General features: G+C 37.8%; 1 protein-coding gene across 4 annotated transcripts in view; it reads right to left on the bottom strand.

Moving 5' to 3' along the window:
• Positions 1-20,795, bottom strand: part of tp53bp2a (tumor protein p53 binding protein, 2a) — a 62,699-nt gene that overhangs the window by 23,350 nt on the left and 18,554 nt on the right. For all 4 annotated transcript variants that reach the window (XM_055162981.1, XM_055162980.1, XM_055162982.1 and 1 more), the window contains exons 3-5: positions 6,870-7,017; positions 3,868-3,981; positions 238-308 (exon numbers count right to left, since the gene is read on the bottom strand). In XM_055162981.1, the coding sequence (XP_055018956.1) occupies positions 238-308; positions 3,868-3,981; positions 6,870-7,017 (333 nt within the window). The remainder of the gene's footprint in view (positions 1-237; positions 309-3,867; positions 3,982-6,869; positions 7,018-20,795) is intronic.

Genomic DNA, 20,795 nt, shown 5'->3' with positions numbered 1-20,795 from the left:
CTTGGGACCGATATCCAATCCATCAAAAATTTTAAATATCGATGCTAGATTAGCACCATATTTGATTTCCTGTAATTCTGACAACCCTAATCTGAACAGAAGCCTCCTTTTTAAATATACAGTATATTGAAAATGTATTGCAATAGTTTTTTTTTTACCTAAATTTTGCAGTTCTACAGTGGTGTACTGACGGAACCCAAGAGAAAACTTGTCAAAGTAACTGGACAACAGACTCACCCCATTCTCCATTCTTCTGTCTGGTGGACCTTTAACGCCGTTTCGTTTTGGCTCAGAGCTTCTGGAACCTCCTGAATCACGCACACAGGAAAAAGAACAAAACAAAAACCTATTACGTTTAGCAAAACACCGTTTCAACTAGCAGCTCTACTTCCCCTTTGCTCTTTGCCTGTCATGCCATAGTACAAACGGCACACACAGAGTAGCATGGCCTTTACTGTGAGCAGATTACTGGAGCATTGAAAGAAAAATCCTGGTGGTGAATGATCTAAGCTCCTCTGGGGAAACAAGGAGATCAGTGTTCTTTGTGACCTGCGGTAATCTCTGGGTTTAGACCACTACATAACTCACAATGGGGCCAGTCGTGCTGAAGTACATCTACTACTGTCACTGTGTACATAAACAGACTTCGCTCCAGGGTGTACAGGAGCTATGTGTGTGCGTGTACATCTTTGAGTGTGACAGAAAAATAGTGAAACACATATGAAGGTTGCATCTTTATACTATACATTTTATTCATCATTTTATAAATGTTATTTCAGTTAAATGTAACTCGGTGTAAAAGTATTATAAGTGTTCAGAATACAGTACTTATACGTATACTCTTAGGAGTATAAGTCGCACCAGCCAAAAAATGCGTAATGAAGAGTCGCAGTGGAGTATAAGTCACATTTTTTTGGTTAAATTGATTTTATGAAATCAGAGACCAGGAACCGACATTTCATCTTGAAAGGCAAGTTATAGTAATAACAATAGAATAAAGAACAACAGACTGCATAGGCGTCTGGCATGTTATTGTAACATATGAACAGTTCTTCAGATAACTATAGTATAAACAACAGAACAGAACAAGTTTACCAAATTCTCCATCTCACTTCAAATCACTAAATCCATTGAATCTATTGAATTTAAGTTTCTCGCTCAATCTAAACTTTCTTTCTGCATTCATTTTCTGATGCATATTTCGTTACTTGCAGCAGAACAGTGGCTTTTTCTGCAGGAGATATGCGCAGAAAACATATACAAGCCACCCTCTCATGGCTGTCAGTCTGAATAACTTAACATAAAAGTTGCACCGGAGTATAAGTCGCAGTACTCTAATTTAGTCTTTCCCAGACATTTTTTCTGGGGACCCATGTTTAAAAGTCACAAACTTCTGCGACCCAAGTTAATAAAGATTATTCATAAATCATTAGATTTTATCACTATTGAACATTAATGAGGATATTTTATTGTTGACTGAGTGATCGTGTCTCTCTAAACAATTAGTTTTACTCAAGTTTTAAACAATGAAAACCAAAAATGAACCAGCAATTAAAGGATCCATAAGTCGCCTGTTTGGACATTAAATGTAGCCCATTTCTTTTTCTTTTCAATATTCAATTGAACCAACATGTCTTAACATTTCAACATGCGTCAGAAATGTATACTGCAGACATACATGCAGATCGTGACAAGGTGATCCCCCCCCAAAAAATCTCTTGCGACCCACCTGAGAGTCGCGACCCAGAGTCTTATTTAGGAAACAATGCTCTAATTGGTCCATGTATCAGAAAATGTTACAATATATATTTTACAGCAGGTATTCCATAATCTGTAACTAAATACATTTTCAAAGTATTCTTCCATCAATGCGAGTGTGTTTGTGTGGTTGTATATGTGTGTGTGGTTGGGGGGTAAACAATCTATATGAGTAAAGCCGGGCCAATAACTAAAGCCTGTGAACTTACATAATAGTTTTACATGCCCTTTGACATGCACAATACAGTATATTCTCTGTGTTTGCTGGTATTGTGAAACAGGAGCTGAGAAGAAACTGAAATAGGATTGTTCTAGGAATTCATCTTTTTCTGCCTTTTGTATTTGATGTTTATGTGTTTTTGTCTTCTTTTTTTTGTAATTGTAGTTGTGCTTCCAGTTCTAGTCATAGCATGTTATTTTCGTAAAGTGTCTTGCTCAAGGACACAATGATAAGATTAGATATGAAAAGGTATTCTCTGGCTGACTGCTTAAAAGTGCCTGTACCTGATTTGATGAGTAAGGAGCATGTTTTTGTTTGAATTTTTAGCCACGCCCACAGTCTTTCGAATGTTGTGATATTGCACCATCACACAGAAACTACGCACTTGGATCCAGAGCTGTTTCTAGACATTAGGCAACACGGGGCAAGAGGAGGTCTGGGGGCTCCTTACAAGAAAAATCTGACAAATGCTCATTTCGTACTTTGACACTGATTAATAATAAGAAGAAAACATGTATTTTTTTCTTTGTATTAAATTCCCCAATACAATGCGTGACACAAAGAGTATTATCTGGACTACAAAAAACTTAAATCAGGTACCAACACGGTAATTTTTCATATCAAATCATGTTTTATATGGAATACATTGAGAGAACAACTCACCATATTAAATGAATGTACTCACAATAACCAAGCTATAACCTCAAATTATTAAATTACCTGTTTCTACCTCGCACAAATTCACTTCAGAACATCAAAGCACAGCAAAGCCACCATAAGACAGAACAGGATATAGACGAAAATGAAAATCTTAGTTCAAAAAGAGCAAACTCAGCTAATAAACAGTGTGGGAAAACAAGACGTGGCTGAGATAACAGGAAGGGAAAACAGACCTGTAATCCCTGAGCCAGACTCATGCTGTGAGGGGCAGTGGAGCAGTTATGTAAGACCAGTCTGAGAGAGAGGCTCTGCTTACCTCCACAATGCTCTACAATGCTCTACAATGCTCTACAATGCTCTACAATGCTCTACAATACTCTACAATACTCTACAATACTCTACAATACTCTACAATACTCTACAATACTCTACAATACTCTATATTGTGTTTACAAACTGATTATGCCTGTGCTCTCTGTCTACATCAAATTATAAAGCATTTGTATCGTCTGCAATCTAAGATGTAATGCTGGTGCGCCATTAGCATGCTAGTTGTGCATTACTGTGTTAACGCAACTTTCAAAACCACCAAAATGATGATTAGATCTGGATTATAGATTTTTAATGTTCTTAAACCCATAAAAATCAGATACATGTTTCTAAATACACTGATACTTGTCAGGTTAGCCCATGTAATATATATGTTTCACCATGTTTGTAATATTATCGAACATATTTATCAATGTACATATTGTAAGCTAAGTATTGTATCGTATCTGAGGTATCCTGTGATTTCCAGCCACCTTGTAAATCAATATAATGGGACAATTTTTTTTATCAAATCCTGTTATCAAAAATAATAAAATAAACAGTTTTATGGCTGCATAAGTATTATTTTGAAACACAGAACATTTAAATCAGATATTGTAGTTTTCAACATAGTTAACCTATTTCAAGTGTGAAATCTACTAGTTACAAAAACAGAAATAAGTAGTGGTGTTTTTTTTTGTTTTTCAAAGCTAACAAATAAAGTCATTAACAGGTTTAGTTAAATGAGCTGTTGTGTCTGTGTGTACACTGTGAGACTTCAGGCATCTCAGGACTTTAGCACACGGGTGTCAGATGTCTTTTCTCAAGGGACAGGAACAGCCAGAGACCTGCCACGTGACTTCTGTGTGACTTCTGTGTGTGGTTCATGTGTTTGTGGAGAGGACACAGCACAAACTCACCTGAGTCTCGGCTTGGGGCCCGGTTGTGGCGTAGGAAGAATCTGACTTCAGCTCGATGCTGCCCCCATCTCTGCAGCACATCCAGCATCCTTTCTCCATCTCCCACCGAGCGCTCTGTCATAAAACAAAACTAAATATTCACACGCTGTAGATTTTAGGGATGGGACAAGATCTGCCACAAAAATGATCTTTTGAGATTCTTTTTTTCATACTTTTACATTTGGCTTGGACAAAAAAGTTAAAGGGGGTTAAGTGCATTTCAATATGACAAAAATATATAACATTTAATCTAATTAATTAAAGTTAAAATATATAAATAAAAAGAAAAGATAAAAAAAATACAAATTAAAAAAAAGGTCTTGTTCTCGTGGAACCAGTCTCGTGTTGTGTGGTCATGAAAATTCCATCTCTCTCATACTGTATACAACCACAAGCACTGGACTGACGAGGAGCAGAGGAAATACAGACTGCGGTGTAGCCCTGACACTTCCTGACCATAGAAGAAGAAGAAGAGTGAGTTTATGATCTGCAGCTGTCAGAGGAACCTGGGGAACGCTTCTGTGATCTGCTGTCAATTACTAAATCTATTTCTGAGCCAAAAGTGCATTATTCACTCCTCACAAAAGTCTTCACTGCACTTAAAGTGATTTCAGTGTGTTAATGCAATGAAAAATCACAGCCAATTAGGATGCAGTCATAACGCTGGGTCATATCATGTTTTATTTTGCCTCGTATTGATTTTCAATTTTTTTTATCACCTTATAAAAAACAAATTCAATATTCATTTCCTTGACATAAACAAGACAGACATCTAATCAACGTGGTACATAAAAGGGCAGAGGGCTGGCTGTCAAACAACTCAGTGATTTGATTTGTCTGATTTGAATTTATTCTTGTCAAGAATGCTCTTAACATTATGTAATGTATGGTGAAAACTGCTATCTAATAAAAAAAAGTAAGATTGTAACATATTATCTATTCATTTTACATTACAGTAGTTTTTATTTCCTTTGAAAATACATAGAGACACTAGTCCTAAACCACAGACTGCATAAATGGACCTAGCTAACCCAGCTAGCTCCCAAATAGGAAGTGAGCATGGGCGTGTTTCAGGCTCCATTGAATCTGGCTCCAGTTCACTTTGTATTGAGAAAACCCCTCTCTTTGGAACTGCTGCAGTGAGCCTTGTCTTTTTGCTCTTAAAACTTTTGTATTAACCCGCTCTACATGAACCTGGGGTTTTTATTTTGCCGTTTTGTCCATAAACAATTCCTATTCCTAACATGGAACTCTGCTATTGATACTTCGCAGCTGATGTCATTAACATTCCTCGGTGTGAAGCTAACTGCAAGCACTACTCCGTTAGAAGGTCTGTTACTCAACTAAGACTTAATCTGAGCTTCATACTAACACAATCTGACAGAAACTTGGAACTACATCAGGTGAGATGATTTGTACGCTTAATCAAGTCTCTCACACATAAAATGAACGTCATAAGCTAGCGAGTTGTTTTTCAGTTAGTTACTCACCTTTTTTGTTGAAAATTTCCTGAACTCCTAAATAGGACCCTGAGTGCTTGTATTGATCACAACATTCTCAAAATGTGTTGTTTATATCCATTTTGCATTCTGTTCTGCTAAACTCGTGAGCTTCATTTGACTGGAGCAGGACACTATGGATGACGTCACACTTCTTTACACCATCTATGACCTGAGCACAGTGTGAATGCAGTGCTCTATGGTGGTGGAGGACAGATGGGTACAGCCAGTTGGCTCTAAACCTTATGAGCCTCGTCAGGAGTGAGCGGGCTCCTTTTAGGACACTTGAGGAAGTACTCCAGCACAATAATTGGCACTTTCCCCAGCTTATGGCACCATCTCCATGGCAACGGCTGCAAAACCATGCCACTTGAGTCAGATTGTGATTATGTACCAACTCTTCATCATGGCAGAAAGAGAAGCCAAAACCCTCCTGTGACCTCAGGGAAACATGTCTCAGTATCTGTTTAGTATGGGGATTACAGACTTGCCTCATTTAGATGCAGAACAGCTTTTAAAGGCAAGCACACACACGCATCCCTCACGCGTATAGACTGGTACAAACATTGTCATATCTCAATGTTACATTTGACTTATTATCAGTGTTTATTTATTATTCCCATGTGACAAGCCTTACAAAAATCCAACTTATTAAAGGCCATATATTACGCTATTTTCTGATCTGTGTTATACTATTGTTTCCTCATCACAAACATACCTGGAATTGTGTTTTGTTTTAATTCACACGTTTAAACACACAAATCCTGCATATTTAGGATAAGTTCTCTTTCAAACTGTTCCACTCTGTTGTGATGTTATGTGGTAATACAAGTGCTCTACTGTGTTTTTAAACTCCATACACCTTCAGTAGAATCATTTGGATGATTTAAGGCCTTAGAATTGCCAGTTTCTACTGAACTAAAAGGTAAAATGTAGCTTGAAAACTACCACTTCGTGACATCACAAAGTGGAACAGAGCATTTACAGCTTTAGAGATGTAGACAAATTAATAAACCAGGATTATTCAAACATGTGCAAAGGAAACAAAACACAATTCTGGGGATGTTTTTGAGGAGGTGACAACATTATAACATGGCTAAAACCTCCCAAGAGTCAATTTTGTGTAATACAGGATCTTTAAAGTTAATATGACATAAACAAAATGACACAAAATGACACTTAATATTTAAATGTACTATTTTTGGAGTACAGATTGATTTTACTTTTTAGATTAGATATTATTGAGATCCACTTTGCCTAGTATAAATGTGGTGTGTGAGAGTTGGTGGTTGTCTGAGTGACCAATGGCACAGATCCACAGCTTCACTTCTGTCAGTCTAGACCAGGGCATTTATGGCTACTGAAAAATCTTACATAAGACTAATGCATTTTTGCCTTTATTATTGTGTTAATCTCCAGATGTCTTTGAGGTGTGTGATCTTGTGTGATATTTGACAGACTCACCAGATCCTCTCCACACTTCGGCCAGGTGACAGTCCATCTCTCCCGGCTCTTTGCACAGCTCCACCACATCGCGGCACAGCGTCTCCGGGGTAACGGGGACCTCAGTGAAGTGCTGGTCATTGTTACTGAGGTACACGGTCAGGAACATCTGCGGACAGAGGAGAGTGTTTACGATACTTGATTCGATGCAAAGGAATAGACTCAATACAATACCGATTCCAACACCAAGATGATAATAAAAAACACAATTTCTTTAGACCATAGAGTGCCATTTTCAACACTAAATCATCATACACTACTTTCTTTTACAATCCCATGTGGTCTTATATCCATGTAATTCCTCAGTGGTCCAGGTAGGTTCCATAGTGGTCCATGGGCGTATACTAGTCTATGTTCTCTTATACTTGTTCTGATACAGCTCAAAATCATTCTAAAGCTCTTCAGGAAAGATTCATTTCTGTCCTGTGAATATGACTTTTTTGTGTTTTCATAGGAATAAAAAAAAGGGAAAAAAAAGAGAAACAAGTTTACTCCTGACTTTCTTACTTGCAAAGCAAGGTTAATGTGCAATTACAATTCGATATCTGTACAAATGTAGCTTTTAAGGTGGTTTAGTAAATGTAAAGAGCTTCGCCTGTTTGAAATCAGCTCTGACGTTGATTAAAATGAATTAAAATTGTAATCTGTGTGTGCAAAAAAAGCCCAAATTGATACCTGTTCAAATGAGTATCTAGTCCAGATATCAGTTTTAGCATCGATTAGGATCTGATTTTTCAAAACAGAGAGACTGAGAGACACTTGGAGAGAATATGAAAGACTGCAAGAGACCGAGAGAGAGGTCAGACAGTCAGAGGAAGTGAAGGAACGCTGTAATTGCGTGTAATCACAGGTTTCTCATTTCCCTGTGTTTGTGTATGAGCCTCAGTGATAACAGCATCATGTCCCTGTCCTCATTCCTCTCTGTCGTCACAGTAATCAGACGCCTGCTTCCAGAATGACATTTCAGCTCAGGCCGGCACTATGCTAACTGCTAACTGCTGCTGTCAACACATCGAGAGCCGCAGCTCGCAGCCCACTGACACACCAGAGACCGAGAAGACTGGCAGATGGTCCACACTGGTTTAAGCTGACAGGAAAACTGGAACACAGCAAAAAAGCGCTCCAGTCCAATGCAAAGAAAAAACGAACTAGAAGCATTTGGTGTCTAAATTTAGAAGCAGCACTTTGTAGAACCATTTAGAGACTTTTCTTTGTTGTTAAAAGGTTTGCAGTTAGTCCTCGCTTTTGTAACACATTCCTAGTTTCCTAATTATTCACAATTTTCAGAAACCAGAGCAGATTTGCCATCGCAGTAATGTTAACAACAACTAGCATTCAAACTGCAGACTTCCTGGTTCACGAACGAAAAAAAGTTATAATTAGATGTAGACTGCACACAGCTGTCTTATTTAGACATTAAGAGCTGCTTTTACAATAGCTAAATAATTATTCACAACTATCAAAAGGTCAGAGTGGAGTTCATAGTCATGCTAACTGCGCACTTCTTGGTTCGTGGTCGATAAAAGATTGATAATTAGATGTAGACTGCAGAGAGTTGTCTTATTTTAACCTTAAGAGCTGTTTTTTGCAGTAGCTTCCTAATTATTCACAACTTTCAGAGGCCAGAGCAGAGTTTTGCCTTCACAGTATGCTAACAACAACAACTAGCATTCTAACTGCGCACTTCCTGGTTCGTCATCGATAAAAGCTTTATAGTTAAAAGTAGACTGCACAGAGCTGTCTTATTTTAACCTTAAGAGGTGTTTTTTACCATAGCTTCCAAATTATTCACAACTTTCAGAGGCCAGAGCAGCAGCTAAGAACTAGCATGCAAACTGCACACTTCCTGGTTCGTCGTCAATAAAAGCTTTATAGTTAAAAGTAGATGGCACAGAGCTGTCTTATTTTAACCTTAAGAGATATTTTTTACAATAGCTTCCTAATTATTCACAACTTTCAGAGGCCAGAGCAGCAGCTAAGAACTAGCATGCAAACTGCACACTTTCTGGTTCACAAATGCTAAAAAAAAGTTATAATAATTAGATGTAGACTGCGCACAGCTGTCTTATTTAGACATTAAGAGCTGCTTTTACAATAGCTAATTATTTACAACTATCAAAAGGTCAGAGAGAAGTTCGTGGTAATGCTAATGACAACAGCTAGCATTCTAACTGCGCACTCTTTGGTTCACGGATGATAAAACACTTGATAATAAGATGTAGATGCATACAACTGTCTTTTTGCTGACCTTAAGAAATACATTTACAATATATCTATACTGGGGCAAAAACGACAACATTTAACTGAATTACATAAGGGTCCATTAATAACACGTGAATACAGGCTTGCCTATAGGTCTTAGAAAAGCGCAGTATTTGCATTTTCATGTCTTCAGATAGTGACGCATGGTTTGAGAATCAGACCTGCTCTAAACTGAACTCCCTGAAGACAAAACAACATTTAGCTGTAGCACCTTGAGAGTAAAAGGTCACCCTTCATTACAGCTGCAGCACAAACTCCACAAACAGCACCAAGATGGATGCCGCAGTTATCTTATACATCTGGATACGTTTTCACACAACAAAAACTTTCTAGACTGCTTGGATTTCCTTTGTGATAAATAAAACAAAGTAGGGCTGAACGATTTGGGGAGAATATCTAATAGCTATTTTTCACACAAGCATTGCAACTGTTATAAGAATTGTTGGTAATAAAGAAAGTGCTCCACTGTGTTTTTAAACTCCATACACTTTCACTACAATCATTTGGATCATTTCAATTCTAGAATTGCCAATCTTTATTGAACAAAAGTTAAAAGGTTGCAATTAATTTGAAAACTACTGCTTCATGACATCACAAGGTGCAACAGAGCATTTTGAGCTTTGGAGATGCAGACAGACTAACAATAAATAATTACTCAAACTAGGGATGGGTATGATTAGTCAAATAATTGATAATTGATCGTTAAGAAGTTTGTCGATCACATTCATTTTTAAATCGAAAAACTGAATGTGGGTTGCTTTGCGTAACGTAAGGAGACGAGGCCATACCACTCAATAAGTGTGTTTACTGCACATCAGTTTCCCAGTTATGATCGGGTTTTTTAAGTATCCCTGTTTCGTCATGGTGCATGTAAACGCAGTATCCCTGTTAGAGCAACAGTTAAGTGCGCATACATCCAAAAGACAAACACTTTTCAGTCTTTTCATCACAACAGTAGCGAAAATAAATAAGTGACCAACATAAATAAAGTGAGTGAAATGCCTGTTAAATAAAGAGCTGTGCTAAACCTGCACACGTCTGATCTCTGAAAACATGAACCATCTCCAGTGCGATATACACACAGAACAGACTCACCATCATAATCATCAACATCGCTCTGTCACAGAGAGAACACTCATATTCCACTGAGTTGACAAAAGCTCATTAAAAGCACATCAGCGCACAAGGAAAGAGCTGTCCTTTTCCACTGTTTACAGTTTATACAAATGGTGGTGGTTTTAAGTTTAACTTCTGTGAGACGTAAACAAATGTGTCAAAGCTGCATTAAACACATCATAATGTCAAACGGGCTGATGTGGCTCTATTGTGGTTATGGTTTATATGTTGTAAAGTTGAGTTTATTTATGCAGTAGTAATAGTAATAATAATGATTAATCGATAATCAATTGTTAATTCTCCCGACGTTTGATTAAGAAAATTTAATCGAATGTCCATCCCTAACTCAAACAAATGTGAATGAAACAAAACACCGGGTATGTTTTTGATGAGGTAACATTATAATATGGCTTAAAGCTCACAAGAGTAAAGTTTTCTTTCAGTTTTATAAAGTTTGCTTATGGCATAGGGACTAGAAGCATCTACTCTACTTTAATACACAAGTAAGTCATTTATCTCCAAAACAAAATTACCTTTCACTTTGGTGTGATTCCAAAAGCCTAAGTAGATGAAGCTAACAATCATCTTTTTGTTTGTGTTTAATGGACATTAGTTGTTCCCCTTCTTGATTTCCCCGCCGTATAATTAACTACCATCAGTAACGCTAACCGGAAGCCAACAATACCGCATTGTAAAACTCTATTGTTTGTGGATCCGCAGGTTGGACAGTCAGCGCTGTGTTTGGGGCTGGGTGCTGTGAGTGTCCGTGGCTAAAAGGGGGCCATGCTGGGAACATCAGGTCAGAGGGGTCACCAAAACAAAAGGCCCAGGGGGTGTGTATGGACACCAGCTGCCTCAAAGGACCACAGCCAATTTAGGTTATCCTATTTAAGTGTAGAGACATAAGATAACTCATGTCTTGTTTAAAATGACCTATATTAAGCTTTTCTGATCTACTGTGTATATTATAATGTCATCAAAAACATACCCGGAACTGTGTTTAGTTTCATTCACACATGTTTAACTCACAAATCCTGCTGAGTTCTTCTCTCAAATGGAAAACTGTACACTGCAAAAAAGCTTGGCTATAATTTAAGATATAAACACTTAAATCAATCAGCAAATGACTTAAAAGTAGTGAAATGCTCTGTTCATGCAGCAAGATAGTTTTACTTGACAAGTTATCTTAAAATAAATTACCTCTAGACTAGCATTAAGGAGTCTCAAAACTAGCAAGTAGATAATAAATCTGAAAAGAAGATGAATACACTGATATAAGTTTTAAAATCTTGGCCAGATCAGAGAAATTTGCAGTGTTGTTTAAACTCCATGCACCTTTACTAGAATCATTTGGATAATTCCAGCCCTAAAACTGCCAATCTTTACTAAACAAAGGGTAAAAAGGTAGTTATAAACTTAAAAACTACTGCTTCATGTCATCACAAAGGTTTGTAGAGGGTTACTCAAACTGTGTGAATGAAACAAAACACAACTCCAGGTATGTTTTTAAAGAGGTAACAGCATTATAACATGACCTAAAGTTCACAAGAGTCAGTTTTGCATAATATAAGTCCTTTAAAGTCTTAGGGAAAGAGTGGACAGGTGGTGTAGCCGGTAAGTGCAGAGAAGGCAAATGTGCTGCACCATGAGTCAGAGGAGCGTGACTCAAACCCCCCCTTTGTTTCTTTGGGATGCAAACTCAAGCTGGTCATCAGTGACTCAGCCCTGAGAGGAATCTACAGTACAAACAGTAAACAGAGGCAATCCGCTTTTCATCAATGGGCAGATGAGATGTTTGGAGAAGACCACCCTGGAGGTAAACTAACATCACACAAGATATTTGAGGAATGACAAAAAATACTATTTGTGGAACAGAAACAAACAAAAACAAAATAAAGTCTAAAAAGTAACATGATAATCTTAAAGGTGTTGTTGTGTAACTGTTTTGTATTTTGTATTATTCTGTGTCACCTGCCTAGGAACAACAGATGGAAAGTAGTTTTTTTATAATCTGTCATATTTACACTGTACAGATGTTCATTGTCGCTATGAAATAAATAAAAAAAAATGCTGCACTATGTATACAGGATGTAACAATAACTAAATTATCGTAATATTGTATCTATCTATTGTAAAGTCTCACAATAATATCGTGGGCCATCACAATATATCGAATTACAAGTCTCTTTGCTTAAATTCATTGTTTGGTCCAGTAATAGTTTAAAAAAAAAAAAAACTGAGTGAACTACATATACCATGATCCTTTGCTCCATTACAGTGCAGACTACGTAAAAAGTAATACAAAAAATAATCAGAATCATAATTTTTAGGCACTTTTAAATCTTAATTCTTTGGTTTATGACAGAACAAAAGTCTCGTCAAGGCATTTTGAAAGGAAAAAGTTGCATTTTCACAATTTTGTTAGCGTATACAAAATATCGCAATAAATATCGTACCGTTGGATGTATATCATGAAAATATCGTATAGAGAGATTTGAATATTGTTACATCCCGACTATGTAACTTTCCTGATTGAGGGTCTGTCAACAGTTTGTCTCCATAGAGATGTTATAGACTTGACTCGAGTGAATTTACACAGTATTTTATTAAAACTTATCCATCTCCATGAAAACAAGCAGATGACACTACTAGGGGTGTGCAGAAATATCAAAATATCGATAACTGTAAAAATCGTTTAATGTGATGATACAGTATCAATATCGTGGGCTTCTCTATCGATATAACACCAAGAGTATTTTTTGGTATATTTTAGTAAATTATTTTGTTACAGTGCTACAGTTTTGTTGCTTGTTTAGAGGAAGGAAATTCATTTATGCAACACATTTGACAATTTTACCATTTTGATTAGTAAAATGGGCTTTTTTCAAATTAACTTTGCACAAGAAGTGGTTTAACAAAGACTTTTAGTATCACAGCCATGATTTAGTCTTTAGTTTTATTGAACCGTATAGTATCGAATCAAAAGTGCATTGTATTGAGATCAATGATTGATATGATATGAGATTGATTGAGTATCATATCGTAGCCTATGTATCAAAGTATGCATCGTATCGGCAACTTCGTAATGATACCCAACCCTAGACGCCACCAGGTCAGATCTGTGAAAAGGTGACCCCAACTTACAATTTTTTTTTTCCTTTTTAAAAAAAAAAATGTATTTATATATTATATGACCAATACACCCATTTTTTAAGTAACTGCAAACTTTGAAATTCATTTATCATGGAAATATTATGTACTGAAAATTACAAACTTGCATTATAGAACTGGGTTCAGAGATGATTATACAGTGACGCCTTTACATAATATATAGTATGAGGTTTTTTGAAGTCAGAAAGCCTCTTATTATTTACTATTTATGTTTCCCTGCCCAGATTAGCAGTCATTTCAAAGCTGTTTAGTCCAATCTAAAACGCTAACAACATTTTTTCATGTGTTCCCCCCTTTCCCCAAACCTGGAACCATCCCTTTAACCCATTTTCTCTCTAATTACTCGAGCTAGCTTCTATAATTAGTCTGTTGTGTTGTGAACCAAACTCCCGACCACCCCACGAGCTCATGGAGGGAGGACAGCCGATTTAAAAATAACTTCGCTTTTTTTTTTTCATGCAATTCCAAGCTGCCATCTTCATGCATGCTGTTAATGTGGGACTTTGAAATGACCCTGGTAATGTTTGGAGAGTGTGAAGACTAAGGGAGCATCTCATTTCTCCTTCCTCGCTTCCTTCTCCTTGAGTCCTCTCCTCGATTCTGCAGAAAATGGGTGAGGAAGTCCCATCCACTGAGGAGACACAGGGAGGAGAGAGGAGGAGAGAGTGGGGAAGAGGAGAGAAGAGAAGAGGAGAAAGCGGAGCAGAGGAGAGAGAGAAGAGCAGAGAAGAGCGAGAGAGAGAGAGAGAGAGAGAAGAGCAGAGAGAAGAGAGAGAGAGAGAGAGAGAGAGAGAGAGCAGAGAGAGAGAGAGAGAGAGAGAGCGAGAGAGAGAGCAGAGAGAGAGAGAGCAGAGAGAGAGAGAGAGGAAGCAGAGGAGAAAGAAACGCAGAGCAGAGGAGAGAGAAAAGGAGAGGAGAGAAAAACAGGAGAGGAAGCAGAAGAGAGAGAAATGCAGAGGAGAGGAGAGAGAAAAGGAGAGGAGAGAGGGGAGAAAAACAGGAGAGGAGAGAAAACTAGGAGAGAGGAGCAGAGGGGTGAGATGAGCAGAGGAGAAGAGGAGGAAAGAGAAGAGCAGAGAAGAAAGAGGCCAGAGAAGAAAAAAAGAGCAGGACAGAAGAGCAGTGAAGGAAAGAAAAGAGGAGAGGAGAGAGAGGCAGACAGGAGAGAGAAGCAGACAGGAGAGAAAGGCAGAGAGAGGAGAGAAAAGCAGAGAAGAGAAAAGAGAAAAGCAGAGGAGAGAGAAAGAGAGAAAAGTAGAGGAAACAGTAGAGAAAAAAGGAGAGGAGAGAGGTGCAGAGGAGAGAGGTGAGAAAAACAGGAGAGATGAGCAGAGGAGAAAGAAAAGCAGGAGACAGTCTTTTCTCAGGCACTGGTTCTGACCAAAATGACCTTCTATAATAAGGACTATATTAAAGATTGATTTAAATGTGTTCTGAAAAAAGTTCTGAAATAATAACATAAAATAAAGTCAGAGGGACGTCTTAAATTTATGATAAATGTGTTTTAACATGTTTTTATTAGTTTTAACATCAAATTCAGGATTATCCAACATGACACTGCAACTCCTTTCCTGCCGTCCCTGTAGTTGTGTATTTGTGACGATACAAACTCTTGACTGTGAGACAACCTCTGAGCTCTGGGACACCACGTAATCTGCTGGATTTGACTGACAGCTGAAAAATAGAGGAGGAGAAGAAGGAAGCGAAGGAAAGAGAAATGAGATGCGCCCCAGAGATGCAACAAACACGGAGGGAGGAGGCAGAGGTGGAAGAGGAGAAGGAGGAGAGGGGCATTGTGGGAGATGACCAGTGCGATGGTCTGGGGCGGAGCAGCTATATACGCCACGGTTTGAAAGCCAATTTTCTCCTGCACTAAAGTTAATGATGCAACCAAGCGCTCCTGGACTCTGGATTCTCGATGAGTCCGCACTTCGGGGGTGACCTTCAGGCACCTTCAGCGTTGGACAGAGCGGGTTACAACATATGTGTGCATACAGATAATTCAATCAAGTCAATTTACATTACAGGTAGCATATGCGCCCACGCTTAGAATGCAAAACAGGTCGTGACAATAGTAAATGACGAAACTAACATGTAATAGATGGAGTTGTATGTATCATGATAATTGCTATATATATGGACTTACAGATCAACATATGAAAGCTGGAACAATATTTTTTGGGCTCAGTATTTCTTATGTATGCTTTTTCTCTGCACTAGAAAGAATTTGTGGGTTATTTTTTAGCTATATGATGAGATTTAAGCTGTAAAAGGTCAAATTAATAACTCTATGACTCCTTAAAAGATGCAAACTAAGTACTAAAGTGTCTCAGTATATTGTACATTCAGAATAGTTTTTGTGGTTTAAACGGGTTTTGGTTAGTTTCGTATTATTATCATAGTATTGTTTATTGTTTATGTTTACTTCAGTAATATACACTATCAGTCAAAAGTTTAGAACACCTGAATTTTTCCAGTTACTTATTGCAATTCAAGTCGTGCAAGTCCAATGAAGAGTTTGAAATAGTACAAAGGTAAGAACTGAACAAACAGAGGTTAAAAAAAAGTCCAAGTCCAAGCTCTGCCAGAACTACCTCAGGAAAAAAAGAACAAGATGGTTAACTTGAAAACATGGAGTCTCCGAACTTATACTCCATTGAGCTGGTTTGGGATGAACTGGACAGAAGAGTGAAAGCCAAGCAACCTACAAGTGCCACACATTTATGGTAACTTCTGCAACAGACTTGGGAAGAACTTTCTGAAGAATATTTCTATTGTAGAAAGAATGAATGATCCACGAATGTGTTCAGCTGTTATATCTGCCAAATGTGGCTACTTTGATGAGTCAAAAGTTTAGAATACATTTTGGTATACATTTTGGTCCCTTGTTTATCACGAGGGTTATGTTCTAAAAATAACCCACAATAGGCGAAAACCACAAAGTCGTCAGCTTTATATTTTACAATCATTATATCTGTTTTAAGGCTGTAAAACCCCGCACCACACACTTTATACACTGTTCTCAGACAGGACAGTTCCAACCGTTTTTGCATCCTTCTTAAAACTTACTGCTGCTGTCGTCCTTATGTTATTTTCCTCCTTCTTTATGTAACGAACCAAAGATTAATTTATTCTGTAATGGCGCCCTAGAGCTGTGTAACTTCTACCTTCCTTCAGCATGTCTAGAAGTCTAACTTTTTGGGCGATGGTTGCATTTTCCTCTGCCTTTTGGGTGCAACCGCAGATGCTTTTGTCGTTTCGTCGACATTGTGGGTTTTGTCTGGGAGAAAACTTGCAAACATACAGCACTTCAGAAATACATTTCAAGAGATCCAACATTTATGTAAATTTGGCAAACTGTTCAGTTCTGTACTGTACAGGAGACACGCCACGCAGGAGATTGACAATGGTCGACAGTCCATGCGAAACAGCAAGACCGCAAAAGGTGAACCACGTTATTGTGAGGGACGACTGTAAATTGATTCCATGATTTATTTTTCAACTCAAATTGCTTTTTTATTCTATGCTTTCCTTTCATAGTGCAATGACACAATAAACAGTAAAAAACTGGAAAAAGTGTGAAGTTCTAAAACTTTTGCTCAGTAGTGTATGCATTTGTAATGTTTTTAAATTACATCATTTATTTTCACTTGTTGAAAATGATTGCAAGGTTATAAATGAAAACATGTTTATTCATGAACAAATGGTCTTCGGTCCAAGCCTATGTTTCAAAAGGATGACTATCTTTTGTAAGGGTTTTGTTGTGTGTGTGAGTTTATGGGCAGTATTATGAAGAGTAAATGAGGAGATTTTATGAGAAGACAACGTGCATGACTTTATTTCATGTCATTTATTTTTATTGTGTTTTTTATTGCTGTTTCATAAGTATACGTGGCTCACACCAAAAATTGCTCAATAAAAAAACACGTATAAAATAAAATATCAGCAGCTCTCATCGGTCATTAGATCCATTTAACTCAGCACAAAAACTGTTCACGAATCACAGCCTTCGCCCATTTCGCCAACTGACTCAATATCGCCATTGGACCTTGGCATCTGACCCAACCTTCATTAGTGCAATCTGTCAGGAGAAGTTGCCAACCACAGTGAAGCATCCAGGAATTGAACCCTCAACCAGATCTGAGCGATATGGCCAAAAACTAAAATATCGATTTTCTGCACACTGACATAACAGGGGCAGCTAGTGTTTCAAATTGGGGAAGCACTTTACATTTTTATTCTGCCGTTTTTTAAAAGTACATTGTGTAACTTTTTCTGTAGGAGGGTCCATCCAGGGCTTTACAGTTATTTAAAATCCACTAATAACTTCTTTAATTATGAAGAAACACTGTTATAATTCCTTCTAATGAGCCAAATCCAAACTGCATAATTAAGAACAGCCCAAAACGCTCACAAGCCACACAGGTTTTACAGCGACACAATTCTGTCCTGAATCTGAAAGAGTAATTATACAAGTTGGGTGACCTAAATAAAACTCAACTGTCAAGTTCAAAAAAAGAGGAAAAAAACGAACGCCTGTGGTACTTTTTTAGCAGAGAACTGAGAACCAATTTGGGCTTGACAGTTTGACAAAAGTCTCTTTGGATCCGTCAGAACAGAGACAGAGAAAACTGCTGACTCGAGCGTCTTTATTTCTTACCTTAAAGGAGAGGAGGTGCCTGCCCTGAGAGGAAAAGTGAAAAATGGTGCTATGTAGTTCACTATTACACTGTCTTAGGGTTAAAGGGCCCATATTATGCTATTTTCTGATCTGTGTTATAATGCTTTTTCCTCATCACAGTCGTGTTTTGTTTCATTCACACATGTTTAACACACAAACCATGCATATTTAGGCTGAGTTCATTTTCTCTGCAATCATTTGGATGTTTTCAGACCTGGAATTGCCCATGTCTATTTAACAAAAATGTAAAAGGCAGCCGTTAAAAGGGACAGTTCAAAATTTTGGACATAGGACCTCATTTCCATTTTCAGTGTTGGAGACGTGTGGAGACACTTTTTTAAAATATTTCATCCAGTCCTTGTATTTGCAGAGGTTGCTGGTGCTAGGCTAGTGCATGTCAATGGCCATAATTAGCCTTCCACTAAAAAAAGTCTAACCCACTCGACAAAACACCCAAAGCAAATCTATTATTACGCCAGACTGTTGATGTAAATGTGTGTGTTGATAGAATACTGTTTGAAATAAAACTAACCTGGCATTGCATGACTTGTCACATGTTAAGGGACTATTTTCTCATATATCAATCCGCCGCTGCCAAGTTTTCTATCAGGAAGTACAACTTGCTGCTGCTGCTCAGACATAAATCCTTCAAATGCAAGGTTGGTTTTACTTCTAAAATTATTCTATCAACACAGACATTTACATGGTCAGTCTGGCGTAATAATAGATTTGCTTCAGGTGTTTTGTGGAGTAGGTAAGACTGTTTTTAGTGGCAGGCTAACTATGGTCATTGACACGCACTAGCCTAGCACCAGCGACCTCTGCAAATACAAGGACTGGATGGAATATTTAAAAAAGTGTCACCACACGTCTACAATAAATTCCGAACTGTCCCTTTAACTTGAGAACTACTGCTACACAAAAGACTAATAATACTAATAAACTAATATTAAAGGATTACGCAAAATGTGTGAATGAAATAAAACAGCTATGTTTATGATGAGTTCACAATATTATAACTTGGCTTAAAACACACAAGAGTCAATTTGGCGTAATGTGGGACCTTTAAGAACTGGGCTGACAGCTCTGAACTGCAAATGTGCAATTATAGGAAGAGATGGTAGTTATGTGCCCACACGCAGACAATGTGAAATGCAGCAGCCATAAGAGCAGTATGCTAAGGAGGAGGACAGATCTCAGGGATTACGATAAGCAGATATCAAAATGTAGCCTCTGACCCAGCTCGCGGCTTAGTGTAAAAAATGTGATGTGTAAATGTGTTGGAATTCAATGCGTAAGAGTGGCGTTTCTCTGAAGGGAGATAGAACAATACTAAAAGTTCTCATTTTGTCTTCACTATTAAGACTTAAAGATGCATTGTGTAACTTTTCTGGTGGAGGGTCCGTCAAATGCTTTTCTCCACGGAGATGCCTGGAATCTTTCAGTTTCTTTCTTATAGGATTTAACCTTTTGTATCTTCACAGAGACCAAACCAGAAGTTACAGGTCAGATCTGTGGAGAGATAACCCTGCTCAGTCAGAATGCATGTTTTTCTTGGCATTTTTGAGCTATAAAACCACCTGTAATTGAATAAACGTAAGGCAGAGCTGCTTACTGTCATACTGTGGAACATTCCAAGCACAGCAATGATATATCCATAGAAACAAGCCAGTGACGGAACATGAACCGAAAAGTTGTGCACCTTGAAACCTTGACAAACTTTGGAAACAGTAGCTCACACATCATGATACGTTATAATAACAAAAGGCAGCAATATAAAAGGTGATAATAAATTCAAAATAAGTAGCAAACATAGCAAGAGACCAAAACTAAACCAAACCAAAAAGTTACATAGTGCACTTTTAAACATAGTACTTTCCTACCTTTACTTCATTACGTTCCACCGCTGCTTTTAGCCCACCATGCTCGCTTAGATATCTCGGTAACAGCTTGCTTCCTCTTTTTGTTTATGTACACTAATGATCAGTAGGAGTGTCACGAGTGAGCATTCCTGACGGTAATTGGCCGGGAGTCAAATGTTTATCTTTCAAAGCGGAGAGCCCGTGTTGTGTATCTGTCTGAGCAGGACGAGCCAGTTCTCTTTGGGCTGCAGATTCGGTCCCTCCGGCGAGACTAAGCGAAGTTTAAAAGCTACATCAGCATCTCAGTCCCATCCGTGTTTATCGCAGTCATTGTAAACAACGCCTTTAATGGCCCCCGTGTGTTCCCAGATAATTAAATGCAGACTGATTCTCCACTGTCTATGCGCGGCGTTCCTGTTTTGTAACTACTTGGTGTTACTTTTTAGTACAATGCAGTGTGGGTAATTTGGATAGTTGTGTTGCTGTTGTTGAGGTTTTGAAAGATAGACAGGGCATTCTACAGTTTTATTTAGCAAAGCTTTCTATATTCATGGAGATAAAACCAGCCCAAGTTACAGGTCAATTAAAAACTGCTAGGAAAATTATATAAATAAACAAATTTTAGCATAAAAAAAGTATCAGAATCACTACATTTGCTGCTCAAAATACTTGTACTTTTTACTCTTTAAGTGCATTTTTAAATGGGGTGGCCTACTTTAATCCTTAAGTAAAAGTATCATAAAAAACTACTTGAGTATTTACTAGTATTCTGCTCCAGTATCTGTAATAACTAAA

This window comes from Boleophthalmus pectinirostris, unplaced genomic scaffold (genome assembly GCF_026225935.1).
Source record: "Boleophthalmus pectinirostris isolate CB_2022bp ecotype Guang Dong unplaced genomic scaffold, ASM2622593v1 HiC_scaffold_5, whole genome shotgun sequence".
Taxonomy (NCBI): domain Eukaryota; kingdom Metazoa; phylum Chordata; class Actinopteri; order Gobiiformes; family Gobiidae; genus Boleophthalmus; species Boleophthalmus pectinirostris.
This window is presented reverse-complemented; position numbering and strand designations above follow the sequence as displayed.